The 15,122-nt window shown below is 49.4% G+C and overlaps 5 protein-coding genes across 5 annotated transcripts; 2 read left to right on the top strand and 3 right to left on the bottom strand.

Annotated features, from left to right (window-relative positions):
* Positions 1-44: 44 nt before the first annotated feature.
* DEU56DRAFT_784012 (uncharacterized protein) lies at positions 45-3,927 on the bottom strand. Its single transcript, XM_041352187.1, has 3 exons — positions 956-3,927; positions 623-907; positions 45-568 (listed from the first exon to the last, which is right to left on the bottom strand). Exons 1-3 carry the CDS (start codon positions 3,815-3,817, stop codon positions 122-124), a joined length of 3,594 nt encoding a protein of 1,197 aa, XP_041212045.1. The 5' UTR covers positions 3,818-3,927; the 3' UTR covers positions 45-121.
* A 59-nt stretch (positions 3,928-3,986) lies between these two features.
* Positions 3,987-4,778, bottom strand: DEU56DRAFT_784010 (uncharacterized protein). The gene is made up of 4 exons (XM_041352186.1): positions 4,591-4,778; positions 4,409-4,543; positions 4,264-4,356; positions 3,987-4,215 (listed from the first exon to the last, which is right to left on the bottom strand). Exons 1-4 carry the CDS (start codon positions 4,741-4,743, stop codon positions 4,111-4,113), a joined length of 486 nt encoding a protein of 161 aa, XP_041212044.1. The 5' UTR covers positions 4,744-4,778; the 3' UTR covers positions 3,987-4,110.
* Positions 4,779-4,865: 87 nt separating this feature from the next.
* Positions 4,866-8,777, top strand: DEU56DRAFT_784007 (Mechanosensitive ion channel-domain-containing protein). Its single transcript, XM_041352185.1, has 12 exons — positions 4,866-5,725; positions 5,780-6,203; positions 6,257-6,332; positions 6,381-6,982; positions 7,037-7,458; positions 7,513-7,547; positions 7,600-7,637; positions 7,691-7,758; positions 7,811-7,832; positions 7,885-8,078; positions 8,138-8,146; positions 8,200-8,777. The coding sequence occupies exons 1-12, from the start codon at positions 5,214-5,216 to the stop codon at positions 8,546-8,548; spliced, it is 2,751 nt and encodes a 916-aa protein (XP_041212043.1). The 5' UTR covers positions 4,866-5,213; the 3' UTR covers positions 8,549-8,777.
* A 3,209-nt stretch (positions 8,778-11,986) lies between these two features.
* Positions 11,987-13,270, top strand: DEU56DRAFT_882097 (nucleophile aminohydrolase). The gene is made up of 6 exons (XM_041356118.1): positions 11,987-12,104; positions 12,157-12,303; positions 12,356-12,459; positions 12,510-12,598; positions 12,651-12,851; positions 12,904-13,270. Exons 1-6 carry the CDS (start codon positions 12,102-12,104, stop codon positions 13,191-13,193), a joined length of 834 nt encoding a protein of 277 aa, XP_041212042.1. The 5' UTR covers positions 11,987-12,101; the 3' UTR covers positions 13,194-13,270.
* On the bottom strand, positions 13,271-15,090 carry DEU56DRAFT_882093 (cytochrome oxidase assembly protein-domain-containing protein). The gene is made up of 4 exons (XM_041356117.1): positions 14,491-15,090; positions 13,947-14,437; positions 13,710-13,897; positions 13,271-13,656 (listed from the first exon to the last, which is right to left on the bottom strand). The coding sequence occupies exons 1-4, from the start codon at positions 14,976-14,978 to the stop codon at positions 13,348-13,350; spliced, it is 1,476 nt and encodes a 491-aa protein (XP_041212041.1). The 5' UTR covers positions 14,979-15,090; the 3' UTR covers positions 13,271-13,347.
* Between the last annotated feature and the right edge of the window lie 32 nt (positions 15,091-15,122).

Raw genomic sequence — 15,122 nt, 5'->3', positions numbered from 1 at the left:
GTTGGCCATGATTCAAATGTAGTGTCACGCTTCGTCACAAAATATAAATGCACCATGATGTAACACAACCTTAAAGCTGGACACGATATGTACAAAAAGAAAGCCCAAACGGCCATATCTATCAACGGCTCCCCTTCTTGTCCGCTCTCCACTCCTTGAACATGCCGTCAAGACTCTTGTATAATAGGTGGGACGGTAGACATCGAATTATCTCACTCATCTTCTCCTCTGCCTCTGCCTTTCCCTTCTCACCAGAGGCTTTCCGTGCAAAGTCCACTGACATGTGGAACAACGCTAGTACTGCCAAGGATACGTGTGTCTGCTGGGCGCCGTGCGACGAGGATTGTGAGAGAGCGGCCAAAAGTGGCCCCGACACACTCGGAGCTGATATCGCGGGCGTAGATTGGGAAAAGGGGGTTGCTCGTTCGCCTCTGACCAGCCTGAGAAGAATCTCCATCATGTTATCTACCTCAGTCAAATGTGTCTTCACGAAACGTTGTCGTTCTGTGTGAACACCGACAGGGGAGTTGACTGCCCACCCATCCAGCACAGTCCAAAGCGTCGGAGCCTTAAGGAGAAAACAATCAGGACCAAGACTTCTGTCAAGATAGTGAGAACGAACTGGATCAGGATCTACAACTGCGATCTTTTTCTCCCACCCATCGGCAGCATCCCCTGCCACCCAAAACATTCTTCCAAACATGCTCTTCAGCCACTCCTGGACATCTCCCGATTTAACCCACTTAGGCTCCGACAATGGGCGCTCAGTATCAAGATGGACGATCAAACTGATTTTTGAAGGTAGCGTAGCCTTCGAGAAGGAAGGCAGAGTCTCATCAGTGCCGGATGCTTCAGACAGCGTTGATAATGGAGAATATGATTTTGTCGCATCAGAAAGTCCCTCAATCTACAATCGTGTTAGAGAACACAAGAGTAGATAAACAAATATTCTTACCAAAACGCCCTTGAGCCCATCGTCGCTTCCTTTATCGAGGGATATGTGGACTTCGATTCGACCCTCAGATCTGTAAACCTTCAGATAGTCAACCACTTCCGCGTCCACGACCAAACGCCTGCTACCGGCAGCATATGATATTGACAGGCGGTTTGCAGATGGCACTCGACCACCTTTCGATACTGTTGCAGTCACCGGAGGGTGCGATGGCTCGCCATACGTTGAACCGGAAGAGGTCGATAACAAGGTATTCGAAGTGGGAGAGGCAGGGGGCTCAGGAAGGTGCTCTTGATCCGCAGAGTCGTTGGTACCTTTGACATGCATAGCGGCTTCGTGCTCGGCTGGAATTTCGCCAGTAAGCTCTAAGACAACTTGCTCTTCTGAGTACGTGAGAAGACCCATATCCTCGTCGACAATTGTCGACGCGAGCGACGGCTCTGCTTGAAGGGGCTTCGGCCCGGAAGCCTGTGTGTTGGACACCTGCGTATCAGGGTACCCATCATCATCAGCAGACTGTTTCTCGCTGTGAGGCATATCAGACTGAACAACAGGAGGAGAACCATGACCAGTAGAAGAACTCGTGTCAAAGGAAGTACTCAAAGTAGCATGAGAAGGATCTGCTAGCGTGGCTGATGCATCAAAGAGCCTATCAACAATATCATCACCGGTAGGCTGGGTAGCTGGCAAAGCATCACCACCCTCTTCAGGCGCAGAAACCAAAATGTCCACGTTCGGCTGTGTAGCGACAGCACTACCATGGTTTACACCAAGGTCAACAGCAGCAACATCTGAGGACGCTGATGGCTTGACTCCTTCAGCATTCGGGGCAGCATTGTCCCCAGCATGCGAGCCATCAGACTGCTCATGAACACCTCCTGAAGAGGCTATTCCGTCCATGTCAGTATTATGGGAGCCTTTAAGATATAAGTTAGTTTGTACAGCCTTGAGCCACGAATGGACGCTCCCCCCAAGCTCGAAAGCATCCACCCAAAGCAAAAAATAAGGAGGGTTCAACTCACCATTCCCATCCCCATTGAGAAAAGTATTCGTAGCAGGAACGAAATGGGGAACACTTGCAGCAAGGCTCTCCTCTTCATCCATATCATCAACGGTGGTAGCTGCATCGGCATCGGCATCGGCATCGGCGCCTATGTCGCCTTCATCCTCAGCGATAGCGGCCATCAGCCAATCGCCCTCACTGGCAGTTTCTGCCACGCTGGGCGCCGCGCTTCCGCGGCCCACTCCATCCAAGTCAACACTGACATTATCGTCCATCTGGCTGCTGCGAGGAGGAGGCGGTCTTTCTCGACCTTCCTCTGCATCGCCATCATCATCCTCAAGCTTCTTGCGCTTGCCTTTGCGCGTGTCTGGAGGTGCAGTATACGAAGCATTGTGCGGAATGGGATGCGAGTCATCGGGAGAAACAGGAGTGTGGAAATAAATGCGGATGCGAGAGGGCGGAGGCGTCGTCATTGAGGACGACTGCTCCTGGTAGGAGGCATCCGGCTTCGTATCTGCCGCGTCTGCTGTTGGTGCGGATTCTGATTTCACGGTCCCAGCAAGCATGTCTTCATCCTTAACTTGTTCTGGTGATGATTCCAAAAGAGAAGCAGCGACCTCTTTTTCTTCAGCCTTTACAGGCGATGGTAGCACTCCCCACGTCCATCCAAGTTCAGGCATCTCGAGGCCCACAATTTTAAAGTCAGTGAGCGTGCGTCGATTTTCGTCCTTCTTACCGCTGCTTGCAAATTGTGATGCATCACGGTTTCCAAAATTTGTACTACCATCCTGGCGGCCTGCACGACCTGAAGTATGACCTTGTCCTCGCCCGCGGAAAGCAGGATTATTTTGATGATGTTGATGTCCTGCATTAAACGACCCGCCTCCTCTGCGATTGTGAAAGTCCTTGTTAAAGCCGCCTCTCGAGCCGTGTCCACGCAGAGGATTTTGTTGACCAGTGACGCCACCTCGTCCGCCGCCACTATTCATGAACATGCTGCCGCCTCTGCCACCACGTTGTCCGGTCAATCCTCCCCGGTTTCCACTCATGACTGCGCCTCGGCCTCGGCCGGAGTTTACATTGCCTCCCCCCCTTCCACCCATTCCACCTCTATTGCCACCTAGGGGCATCTGATTGGCGCCAGGCTGCCCTTGACCCTGTCCTTGGTTCTGGGGATAAAGCCCAACACCCCCCGGCGGTGCAGGAGGAGGTTGGAACTGAGGTTGAGGAGGGGGCGCACCAAGTTGTCGGTTCTGACCGTGATGCTGATTCGGCCCATCAAACCGTTGACGTTTGGCAGGGGGAAGATGTTGGGGCGGGGTGTGATGAAGACCATGGTTATGTCGAGGCTGCTGCTGCTGCTGCTGCTGTTGAAGTTGGGGCTGCTGTTGAGGAAAATACGCTTGCGGAGGGGCCATTGTCTGTGTCGGATGGGGGTACGCAGGCTGCTGCTGGGCCACGATTGGCTGTTGGGGTTGAGGAACATATGGTTGCTGATAGCCAACGGACGGTTGGTACGGATTGTACTGCTGTTGAGGTGGAGGCGGCGGAGGTTGGACCACAGGTGGAGGTGGCTGATACTGTTGTTGTTGAGGATGACCATGTCTCTGCTGCCAGTGCATGCCCTGACCGCCATAACCGTAGTTTGCATACAAAGCACTTTGTTCAGGGGGCGGTCTTGGAGGCTGCTGAGGAGCAGACCATGCCGGAGTATAAGCTGGGGCCGCCTGTTGCTGTTGCTGCTGCTGAGCAGCTACCCAATAAGCAGAATAATCTGGAGGTGCAGCAGGTGGTGGTCCTGGAGGAAGTGGTGGTTGCGGCGGGTTGTATGTCGGTTGCGGTATAAACGGATTTTTGTTCATGACAGAATCCTGCGGCTGCCGTCGTCGCCGTCGTGGTCGCCGATGAACAGCTTGTCGTGGTCGCTCGTGCGCGTGATCGCTACAGTCAACAATGAAAATGCAACGAACACATTTATGCTTATGTCAGCTCCCATGATACCTTGCAACGGCACGATGACGTCCAGCATAAAACCTTGTGCGAGAAAAATAAAATTGCAACATTACACCGTGAAAACAAATAAAGTGGGAATACAGTGATTATTCGATTAAGGTGGAAACAATGAGTCCAAACCCCCCGTTGACGTGATCCTACTTCACGTTCTGTCCTGACTCGCACCGGTAGAGGCCCCTGAAGTGCCCGCGATGGGACCACCGATCTCGGTAGGCGGGCTTGAGTGAAGTCTATCGTAACGTTCACGCTGCAAATAATAAGCGATACGTGCATGTTCCGAATGTAGCCCACATACATCATGATCATTCTTATCCTTAGCGACTTGGTCGACGTGTCTTCGTGCAGTTGAGAGGCGTTGTTTGAGAGTCTCTAACTGCTGTTGCTCGGTCTAGGAAATGTAAGCGTCGAAAAAAGGTCTAAAGTGAAGATAATATACACACATGAAGGCCCGCCTGCGCATTGTGAAGGTCTGCGACAGCTACATCATGTTTGCGAGTGATGGCATGGAGGGATTTAACGGTCTCCAGCTCCAGCTTTTCCAGCTTCTTGACGGATTTCTCTGCTTTTTCTACGGACTAAAAAATGTCGGCAATGGAAATAGTCAAGGAATTGAAGGTCTTGCCTTGGAGGTTTTGGCTTCCAATTTCTCCTGCTTGTGCATGTGTTTGAAGGCTGACTGCAATATCTTTTCCTCAGATTTGGCCTCCATCGAGAGTTCCTTCTCAAGCTTCTTGATAGACTGGGGATCTGCATGGAGCTCTGTAGGTGCGGACATGTTTGTTGGAGAAGATGAAGTTCAGAAACAAACGCAACCTACTGTGATTAGCCCCTGTCTGAGGCAGGTTCGGATGGACGGATATGCCAAATTGATTTTCACGTGGCATGACAACGAGAAATCTCGACGGCGATCTTCGCAGAGAACGAGAACGTTGATATTTATTTTGCCATCCGTCTGCCCCACTGCAGTGCTGCGCAGTGCGCACGAGGTCATCGTTGATTAATTCTGTTCGCTTCCCTGGAGGAAGCCTGAGTGGAGCTAACAGGATATCTCCTCTCTATATCTTCTAAGCACTGCTCGTGGCAACCCCCCGAATCCGACACTTTCACTCACCTTTTTCTCCTAAAATCTCTAGTTCAGGTTAACTGATTCTTGCATCAACGCGCAGCTAGGAAAGCAATCTATCTATCGGCAATTGCAGCCGATTGCCCTGTGACGTGAAGCCGCCAATTTATATATGGAGCACGATGAAGGACACACTCCGTCCTCCCCCTTCATTTGCGCCTCGCGACCCGTTGTTCGCCTCTGACGACATCAGCGAGGAGGACCATTTTATCAACTCCACACCTTCATCCCTTTACCAACACGATCCAAGCACCTCCCAGCTGGTGCTGGAACGTTATCCATCACAAGAATCAGCGTACCCCTCCCAGGTCAATCTCATGAGCAACTACGAAAATGATGTCTATAGGCAACCGCAAAGCAGACAGGAAAGTGGGGACTCGCATCCATGTGAGGCTAGCGCTACGCAGACAGGAACTCAGAAGCCATCTGTCCACTACCACCAGGATGTAAATTCATCGCCCGCTACCGGAAGTTACTTCGGATTTCCCAAAACGGACTCACGTCAATCTTCGGATGATGAAGATGAGGAAGACGAGTTCGATTGGAGTGGTGACGAGGATCTCGATAATGAGGAAGCCAAGTTCGAGAAGCAAATGGGTGTAAAAATTAAATCTCGCGGCTGGGGCATTATCAGGTGAGTAGGTTTGCCAAGGATGTATACAGTCTCCGACCAACGAGAACATTATAGGCTAGTTACTTTGCTCTTCTCCTCACTAATCGGGTCTGTCTTCCTCGCGGCAGTCTTAGTAACCCCCGCTCTCATTGTCCATTTCTTCTGGTACAAGCCACATCCAACGGACCACAGACACTTTGTCGACATCAATATCGAGGCTTGGCTCTTCTGGGCAGCAGCCAATGTCGTCATTTCTTGGGGTCTCGCAATGATCATCGACATTGTACCTGCTATCATACGTGTGGCGATTGCACTCACATGGGGCCATGTCTCAGAGAACGTTAGATCGAAGCTCGAGTTGTATGCCTCGATCAAGGATACTGTCAAACCTTTATTCTATGCCGCAAGCGCCTGGCTCAGCTGGAACATTCTGTTTCAGAATATCTTTGGGTTGAATGACTCGACTAATATCCAGAATTATGCTCCTTACACGGACCGTGTAAGCATCATTCCGTCATTCTTCATGTTCTGATGCTAACTGGTCTTCCTCAGGTCGCCCAAGGAATTGAATTTTTGTTCTTCTTTACCCTTGTGATATGCATTCAAAGGATGCTCTCGCATGCTATTGGTGAGGTTGTCTGATCCGTGTCGATGTCATAAGTCTCATTGCTCCCAGCCTTCGCATTCCATAGGACTGCGTATAAGGAACGTCTGGACGAAGTTAAGAAAGCTCTTCAAGTCATAGAAACGCTTCGCAACTACAAGCCTAAATCATCTACCCGTCACAAGTCCAATGGTTCCCAAACAATGTTTGCGACCTTCACTGGGTTCAAGCCGTTCAGCGACAAAGAGCATTACAATATCCTCAGTAGCAGACTGCGCTCCGAGAGCTCCGCACCGAGCGAAGGTGACGATGCGGACATGGAGGACGGGGGAAAGCTGAAGAAGAAAAAGGGAAAGGGTAAGAGCAAACATAAGCAGCGCGAGCCGACCAACTTGGTAGTTTCGGAAGATCTAGAGTCTTATGGCACCACGCCAGAACAAACTGGCTCTGTGGCAACAACGGCTACCCACTCCCCAGTCGATAAGCATACCACTCACAAATACCCTCCTACCCCCCAGCGTTCTGTTGACCCACACGCTGAAGATCCGACTATCGTCGTTCAAGCAGCGAAGGCGTTTAAAACTGCTGTACTGCACGATGCCCGGAATATCAAGGGTGCCACTGGTGGGCTTGAAGCGCTGGTCTTCAGCGTGAGCTCAACACACGAGGCGAAGGTAGGAGCATTTAGGTATGCGTTACGCGTATGCTGAAACTAACTTGGATGGCAGCGTCTTGCCAGGGCGATATACAGGACCTTCAGAAATCGCCGACATACCTACCTCGAGCCCGAAGACTTCTACCCCGCATTCGCTACGCAGGAGGAAGCCAAAGACGCTTTCCGCACTTTCGACCAAGACAACAACGGTGACATATCGCGGTCTGAGATTAAGTCGTCGCTGCTTCGCGTGTACAAGGAACGTCGGTTCCTGTCACGCAGTATGCGTGATGTTGGCGCTGCACTCAAGACTCTCGATCAGATTTTGCTCCTCTTCGCTCTCATCATCTTGTTCTTCATCTCGTTGAGCATTTTCGGTGTCAATGTGACGCAGTCCTTGACGAGCGTGTATTCCCTTGGTCTCGCGGCCAGCTTCATCTTCAAGAACTCAGCGAGCAATGTCTTCGATGCAATCGTGTTCTTGTTTGTAACTCAGTGAGTCGTGTGGCTGTATGCGCTTGAGCATCAGGATGACCCCCTCGTTTATAGTCCCTTTGATACTGGTGACCGATGCTTCATAGATAGTAAGCCGCTGAATCACTGACTGGGCGTTGCTAATGTTGTTTTGGTTTTCAGACGAGAATCTAGTTGTCAAGAAGATGGGCTTGTTTGCGGTATGTGTGTTTCCCTGGAAGGGATGCACAGCTCCTGATACTCTCTTTATCAGACGGTTTTTGCTCGATCAGATGGTACCGAAACGTATTACTTCAACAGTCAACTGTTCGCGAAGTTCATGTACGTATCCGAGCGTTCTTGTGCACCACATGATGTCTGACAATGGCTGTAGCACGAACGTCCGCCGTAGTGATGTACGAACCTAATGCACCTTCTCTGAATGTGTTGTACTGATTCCACTGGCAGAAAATGGCGGAATCTTGTACTATCCAAGTTGCATGGCGCACGCCACAAACAAAGCTGGACGCGCTTGAGGAAAAGCTGAACAAATGGCTTTCCACTGAGGAGAACAGGTGGTTCCAGCCGACCACATCGGTCGTGTTGCAAAACATCAGTTACCAACGCTATCTGGAGTGTACGATTGGTATCTCGCACAACTCGTATGTTTGTTTTATTCATATACAAAAGAAACACAGAAGCTGATCATGTTCTCATGCAGAACATGGCAGTAAGTCACATAGAATGTGGGTTGAGTATGTTTTAGTTGACACCTTCCTGTAGAGACTGGGGCCTCCGAAATGCGCGCAGGACCGCCTTCCATGCAGCAGTTCAATACTACTGCCAGGAGTTAGGAATCACAGCATATGAGGCACCTATACCCATTGCATATGGAGACGCTAACACGCAACGATACGACATTCCCCAAGAACCAATACTACCCAACCCCTTTTCAGATATTCGGTCTCCTGTCACCCAACGTTCCCCAGATGCAGCTCCGAAGAGCTTCCTTGGTTTCACACCTCCGAGGGATCAAGGTACTCGTTTGACACGTTCACACACCCGTGTGCGCAAAGGCAAGAGTCGCAAAGCAGCTGTGCGGGGAGTGGGTGCGGACGGTGGAAATGGCTGAGCGCGCATCTCGACCATGCAAGACGACTTGTTTGGACACTAAGTACTAAACTTAAGTAAGCGTATACCCGACCCTAGAATCTCGTAGAGTAACTCTGTCAAGGGGTGGGACTCTGAACCAGATTGTCTGTGTTGTGGTGTAATTTAGATCTAGATCATTTTCTCCTTTTTAGTGACTTTGATGGTGAGGCGACCACACAAGTTGTCTGACATTGTCCAACAGTTCGTGACGTTAAACACTCGTCGATCGCGATGTTAAACATTTTTAATTTGATCTGTCTGACCCTCTTGGATGGCGCTGGCAGGTCCGTGTCCCTCTTGCGGTGCAGGCTCGAAAGAGCTGCCAGCAACATTTTTTTCTGTCCATACCTGCCCTTGCTCAATATTCACGACTGATACACTTAGGAATTTATAGGGTGCATATATGCATGATTTCGACCACTTTGAACACTTGCAGCAGTGATAGTGGATCGCGTTGGCCAGCTAGTACAGAAAAACGAGACGTAAGTCTCTTTCTTTGTATGACACCGTTATGAGCCGGAGGCTACAAAATTGAGTGTTTGTCAATTCTAAACTGATTCTAAACTCCCTCAGTTTTCGATGAATATCTGTGTCAGAAACACAGTTCAGTAGGTCGCTGATGGGTATCATGTATTGACCTACGCGGTGGTGGGTACTGTTTGTTTGCTTATGATCAACTGCTTTTCCCTATAATTCAACCGCTTTCCCGACCGCATTCATGCTGTATTATTTTCTAGGGATTATACAATGTGCCCAGATGTGGTGTCGAAGACCATATCTCTTTCGGGCACCCATACGAGGATAATCAATTATGCCGGTACCTCTCTTCGCTTCCTTTTCACTTGAGTCACGCCGTTCACTGCGTTCTCTTGTGACGGATGGCGCTGCTGCCTCGTGAATATTTTCCATCAGCCTCTGGGCTTACCATCACGAAACAAACAGCGCCGAGGGCTACAAAACTAAACCCGAAATCTATGAGAACAACGGATGGAGGGTGCGTCAACAAAATCATCATAAATCAGTGATGAGGTAGGAGGAAACTGAAGTTACATATGATCGGTTTTGAGGCGTTCTTCTATTTATTTGCGCTCATCGAGTGGCTCAGGAGCAGCAGCGTCCGGCAGAATGACGAACTTTGAACATCATCGACCCCCTCTTCCTTCTGAACAATCTTCAAGGACATGTACACGCACTTCGACGTCGGCTGAATACACCGGTTTGCTTGTACATTCATGCAAAAACGTACACAACATGAGTATATATTTTATGAATGCCACAATAATTTTAATCAAGAGTCGAGGCTGGAGGGAAATTTGTACAGAAGGATATTGATCAACTTCGCAACGAACTGCATAGCGCGGGATCAACCACTGCGCCAACGCCAAAGCAGAAATATGACTCACTGTCGCGGCTTGCTCAGTTTGTCAAGCTCGTCGGGAGATGATTAATGGCAGTACTTGATCTTGGCAAATATCTATTGGTACAAGGCGCAAAGGGTGAGCCAAGGGGTTGAATCCCGGATGCAAAGTGAACGACTAATACTTACACCCGTCTTGCAAGTAAGGCCTGAGCAGCATTCGTCGTTGGACGCGCTGCTAGAGCCGCAAACACCGTTTTCAGTCGCGCATGCACTAACAAACATAGATGTTGTCAAAGCAGCAACGACAGCGATGAGGAATGAGAAACGCATGGTTTGTGATAGGTTATATGGGATGCGTCAAGGGGGATCTCGAATGGTAGCTTTGATATTAGCAGTAGGAAGACTGCTTGCTTTTATGTCCTAGAGATGGTGTTTGTGGAAGTATTCGGCAGTTCTATCAGAATGGTTGGACCTGGCGGACTTCAGGGAGAGAGTATAGGCAGAACTTGGGCAAAACCATGGGATCGGCGGATAAACAGAACATTATGAACTGTAAAAGTATGAACTTTGACACAACCTCTGGTAAGTATTGGTTCAGAGATGGCACAATGCCAAGAAGATCGTCAAACCTAGTCCGCGTGTTAATCATGGTTGAGTGTACACAGGTGCAGAATGCATAGTTGGAATCTGAGACCTAGCATTTTCGCGGAATATGGTCCAGGAAAGTCCTGGCGACGGATATAGAGGCCACCGGACGTGTCGCATAGAACCAGTACTATGTAATTCCATCTGCTTCGGACCTGCACATAGCCAGATCCCAAGAAGCGCTAGACTCGTCCTTTGGGTCGCGGCACGATATACACTTGGAACTGGGGAGAGGGCATCGATATTTCTCCGAACTACCACCTGAACTGAATACTGTTTTAATTCGACCGTGCGCGTCGGCAATGGAAAAGCGGAAGAGCGGTACTTACTCGACGGTTATCTTTATGTACTAATTCCTGCTGGCATTAGGGAACTCTTTGTTCCAAATTTTTCATACAGGCAGCTGTGCTGTGGTGGTGTCACAGAATATCCTGGGGCCCGCGGGGGACAGTAGTTTCAACGACCGCCGAGCTGAAGAGTGGGGTCTCAAATCATGATTCACAATGATCTATATATGGTCATTTGCTTATTGGTCAATCAAAACATATCGCTTGCAACTGCGAGCTGAGCTCACATGAGGATATCCTTAGGTCTTCTATCAATTCAACGCACACACTATTATCCCGGTCCGTGTGTTTGATCAGCTAGGGCCAGGTAAAAATGCCGCGGTTGTCAATGTGACGCGCGGTACAGGTACCACAAAACGTAGGCGAGACCAGAAATAATAACTCCGATTAGGACGCGGAGCACGAAGGTCAGCCCCTAGTTGAAATTTGGACTGGGAGGTGCAGGTTCGAAAAGCTGTTGACAACTTGTTAACAGGCTTTCGAACCGATGACAACAAATTTTTTCCTGTTGTCACACCTTCAATGCGGGGCTCAAGTTGAACCTTCACTAGCACTCCTGGCCCGGGGTAGAAATTAATTTAAACAATTGTTTTTATTAGTTGATTTTATAAATATTAAGTACTTAAAAAAAAAATTAAGCGTAAAGAAACATTAAAATTTAATTAATTCTTGAAAGCCCATCTCAGGAGCTCACAGTTAAGCTTTGGTTAGCGCATGTATTCAGAACCAGTTCCTCTTTGATGGTGCAGGTTTGATACCTTAGTCAATGATACCTGCCAGTGGACATTCACGTTCCTCGTAGGCCCATCTTGACCAGTCATAGCCAAGTTGTCACCACAACAGATTCAAAATTTGTTTTCCTTGGAACTCAAGCCTGTTCAAAGCAGATGGCTGATTGACTGCAGAGGAATGCGTGTCCCTTCAGTCTATGCCGCATGCGAGGATACGAAAACCATACATTTCCAACTTCCATGATAGTAAGTAACATATGTACATGTCACCCTAGTAGGTAGTTGAGGATCGGTGCTGCGCACCGCTACATGATCATTTGTAAACCCTAACCACGATGTGAATCCCGATATGGAGCGTGACATCCGATATCCGACGCTTGACCTTGAACGCGTCACCTACAAACGACCGCGTAAAGCACCCAATATCAATTCACTTCGTCTACCCCCATCATGGTACGTGCAGAGCCTATGCTCTCCGGGATCTCATTGTTAAAAGTTTCCCTAGTTTCGGAACACATATGACTCTGATAACACTGTCTTCTCGCCACAAGGTCGTCTTCACCAGGTCGAGTATGCACTCGAAGCCGTGAAGCAGGGATCGGCGGCAGTGGGCTTGCGATCGAAGACCCATGCGATCCTTCTTGCTCTTAAGGTCAGTGGATGGTAATTTCTTCACGTAAACTCTTCATGAAGAGCCCATACAGCGTTCCACCGGAGAACTCGCTTCGTACCAGCAAAAGATGTTCCGCATAGATGATCACGTCGGCATTGCCATTGCTGGTCTTACCTCAGACGCACGAGTGCTCAGGTGCTTATTGAGTTATATGGTGTAAAGCATGCATTCTGACTTGACTGCAGCAACTTTATGCGACAGCAAGCAATGGGAGAACGTATGATGTTTAACAGACCTATGCCAGTAAATCGCCTCGTCTCCTCTATCGCTGACAGTACGTACTTGAGAGGCTCGTGTACGTGTGATGCTCATTTTATTGTTTACAGAGGCACAAGTGAACACGCAGGAGTATGGTCGCAGACCATACGGTGTTGGTTTCCTCGTCATTGGTCAAGATCAATCAGGACCCCATCTTTTCGAATTCTCACCATCAGGCAACTCGTATGAGTATTACGCTATGTCAATCGGCGCTCGCAGCCAGAGCGCAAAAACCTACCTGGAGAAGCACTATGAAAGTTTCGCAGATTGTATGTGCCGTGTCCATTTCACACCCTGTTCATGCAATTGAAGTTGTTGCAGGCGACCTTGAGGACCTCATTCGGCACGGTCTCCATGCCCTCCGCGAGACCCTCCAACAAGACAAGGAGCTTAATGTGAATAACACGTCGGTAGGCATCATCGGACCCGAGGGTCAACATGAAAAGCCCATTTCGCCGCCGGGCAGCTTCCGGATCTTAGAGGGTGATAAAGTAGAAGTATACCTTCAGAGTATGGAGAAGAAGGAAGAAGCAGCCGCACCCGCACCTGCACCCGTACCTGATGCAGCACCAGCGTCCACTGCTGATGAGGATGTACAGATGTCAGGATAGATATAATAACAGCCACCTTTCTATTTGGTCAATCACAAAAGCCGAGGTTCGAAAGACCCAACGATTGCGAACGAGATACGGAAGAGATGCAGAACATGAAATAATAATAAGCGAGTGGTGATGTGTAGCTCTAAAATGTCAGGTCAAGTTTGTCTTACAGGCCAGAGCTCTTTGCCTGCATCCCAGCTTTCCTCCATATTTGTGCAGCTAAGCCTGGCCTGCGCAACGACACTAGTAAATGCACCATCGTGCTCAGGAGAGCAATGCTTCCCGCCTGATGAGCAGCTGCAATGGGTACAGGGACGAGGTACAATAATGTTGCAAGACCCAGAAGAACCTGAACATTTGCCATGGCAAAGGCTGCCGTGACAGATGTGCGAGCTAATGGCGGTAACAGCGCACGTATGGCGGGTCGCCGGCTGTAAGCGAAGAGCAAACAAGTGCTGAGATACGTAGTCATTGCCTTCAATCGAACACTTAGAAGAAGAATGCGATATATGAAAGAACGAAACGTACCAGCACTCGATGATCAAACTGAACGGTAGTGGGATTTTCGAAGATATTTCGCCACCAGATGTCAGATCCATCAACATTCTTAGCATAGGCGGATGAGAATAATTCATCCATAGGAGGTGCAAGTCGACCGCCCATGAGCGGAAATTCGTTGTATAGAAGACCGGCGTCCAGCCCAGCAACAAATGCGCCTGCGCATAGACTTTAATCATACTGAAGCGAAAGCCGAGATAAACGAACCTGATAACGCAGTCAAGAAGACTAGTGCAGTCAGCCCTTTGGAAAGTCGAGAAAACCTCTTCACAATAGGATTTGAAAGCACGTTCTGCCAATTCATAGTGCTCGATCCGCTCCACGAACCACCTCTAGCGTATCTCCAATCTTTAATCGCCGCTAGTCCGGTTCCGAGCATCCCTGCGTACAGCACCACAGCCGTTCCAAGATGAGCTGCCAAGCGGTACTGAGAGACGCGGGGTACTGCGCCCGGCGTGTCCATAATGGAGTCTTCCAAGCCCGATTTCACCATATACCATCCAAGAAAACCCTGTACACCGATGAGCAGTGCCATGCCCGTCAATTGGGTAGGCATCGAGGTAGTGAGCTTCTTCCGAAGACCAAAGTAAACCAGAGGGACCACAAATGTAATACCAATAAGGCGCCCAAGTACACGGTGACCCCATTCCATGTAGAAAATGTTCTTGAAATCATCGAGGGTAATGGAGTGATTGAGGCTGTGGTACGTTCATGAGATGACCCAAGGAGCAAACATGGATAGGACGCTCACAGTTTAAATTCAGGGGTAGCCTTGTACTTTTCGAATTCGGTGTTCCAGTCCTCCACATTCATAGGTGGAATGATGCCCGTGATGGGCTTCCATTCTGTGATGCTCAATCCTGATTCGGTGAGACGCGTTACTCCTCCAACAACGATCACCGCAAAAACCATCGCCGATGAGAACAAGAGCCAACGCCCGACCGCTGGTGGAGCGAGCACAGGTAATTGTGATGTCTGTGCAACAGCATGAAACGCGTTCGCAGAGAAGAATCGAGGCTCAAGGGAATGAAGGACGGCTGGCTTCCGCTGCGCAACGACTGAGTAGCATCTCCGGTAGAGCCATGAGTAACGGAGAGGTGAACTTGTGACTTCAGAAGCAAGGCATGACTTGGGCACTATTCTTCTGGAGATGTTGACTGGAGCAGTCGAGAATGTGCACGCCCGTAAACCGAGATGAGCTCTTGGACGCAACAAAGCGTTTACGAAGCTCAGCTGCATATGAGGTTCCCTCAAGCCTAACACTCGGACTGATCAATCCGGGTATTCAATGTATGTGGTACTTGCCAGAAATTAGAATTTGCAACTCGAACGAATACGTCGAAAATGTGCAGATTGACGTTGTGCACAGCCACAACATGCTCA

Source organism: Suillus clintonianus (genome assembly GCF_016758775.1).
Source record: "Suillus clintonianus strain FC179 chromosome Unknown DEU56scaffold_13, whole genome shotgun sequence".
Lineage (NCBI taxonomy): Eukaryota > Fungi > Basidiomycota > Agaricomycetes > Boletales > Suillaceae > Suillus > Suillus clintonianus.
This window is presented reverse-complemented; position numbering and strand designations above follow the sequence as displayed.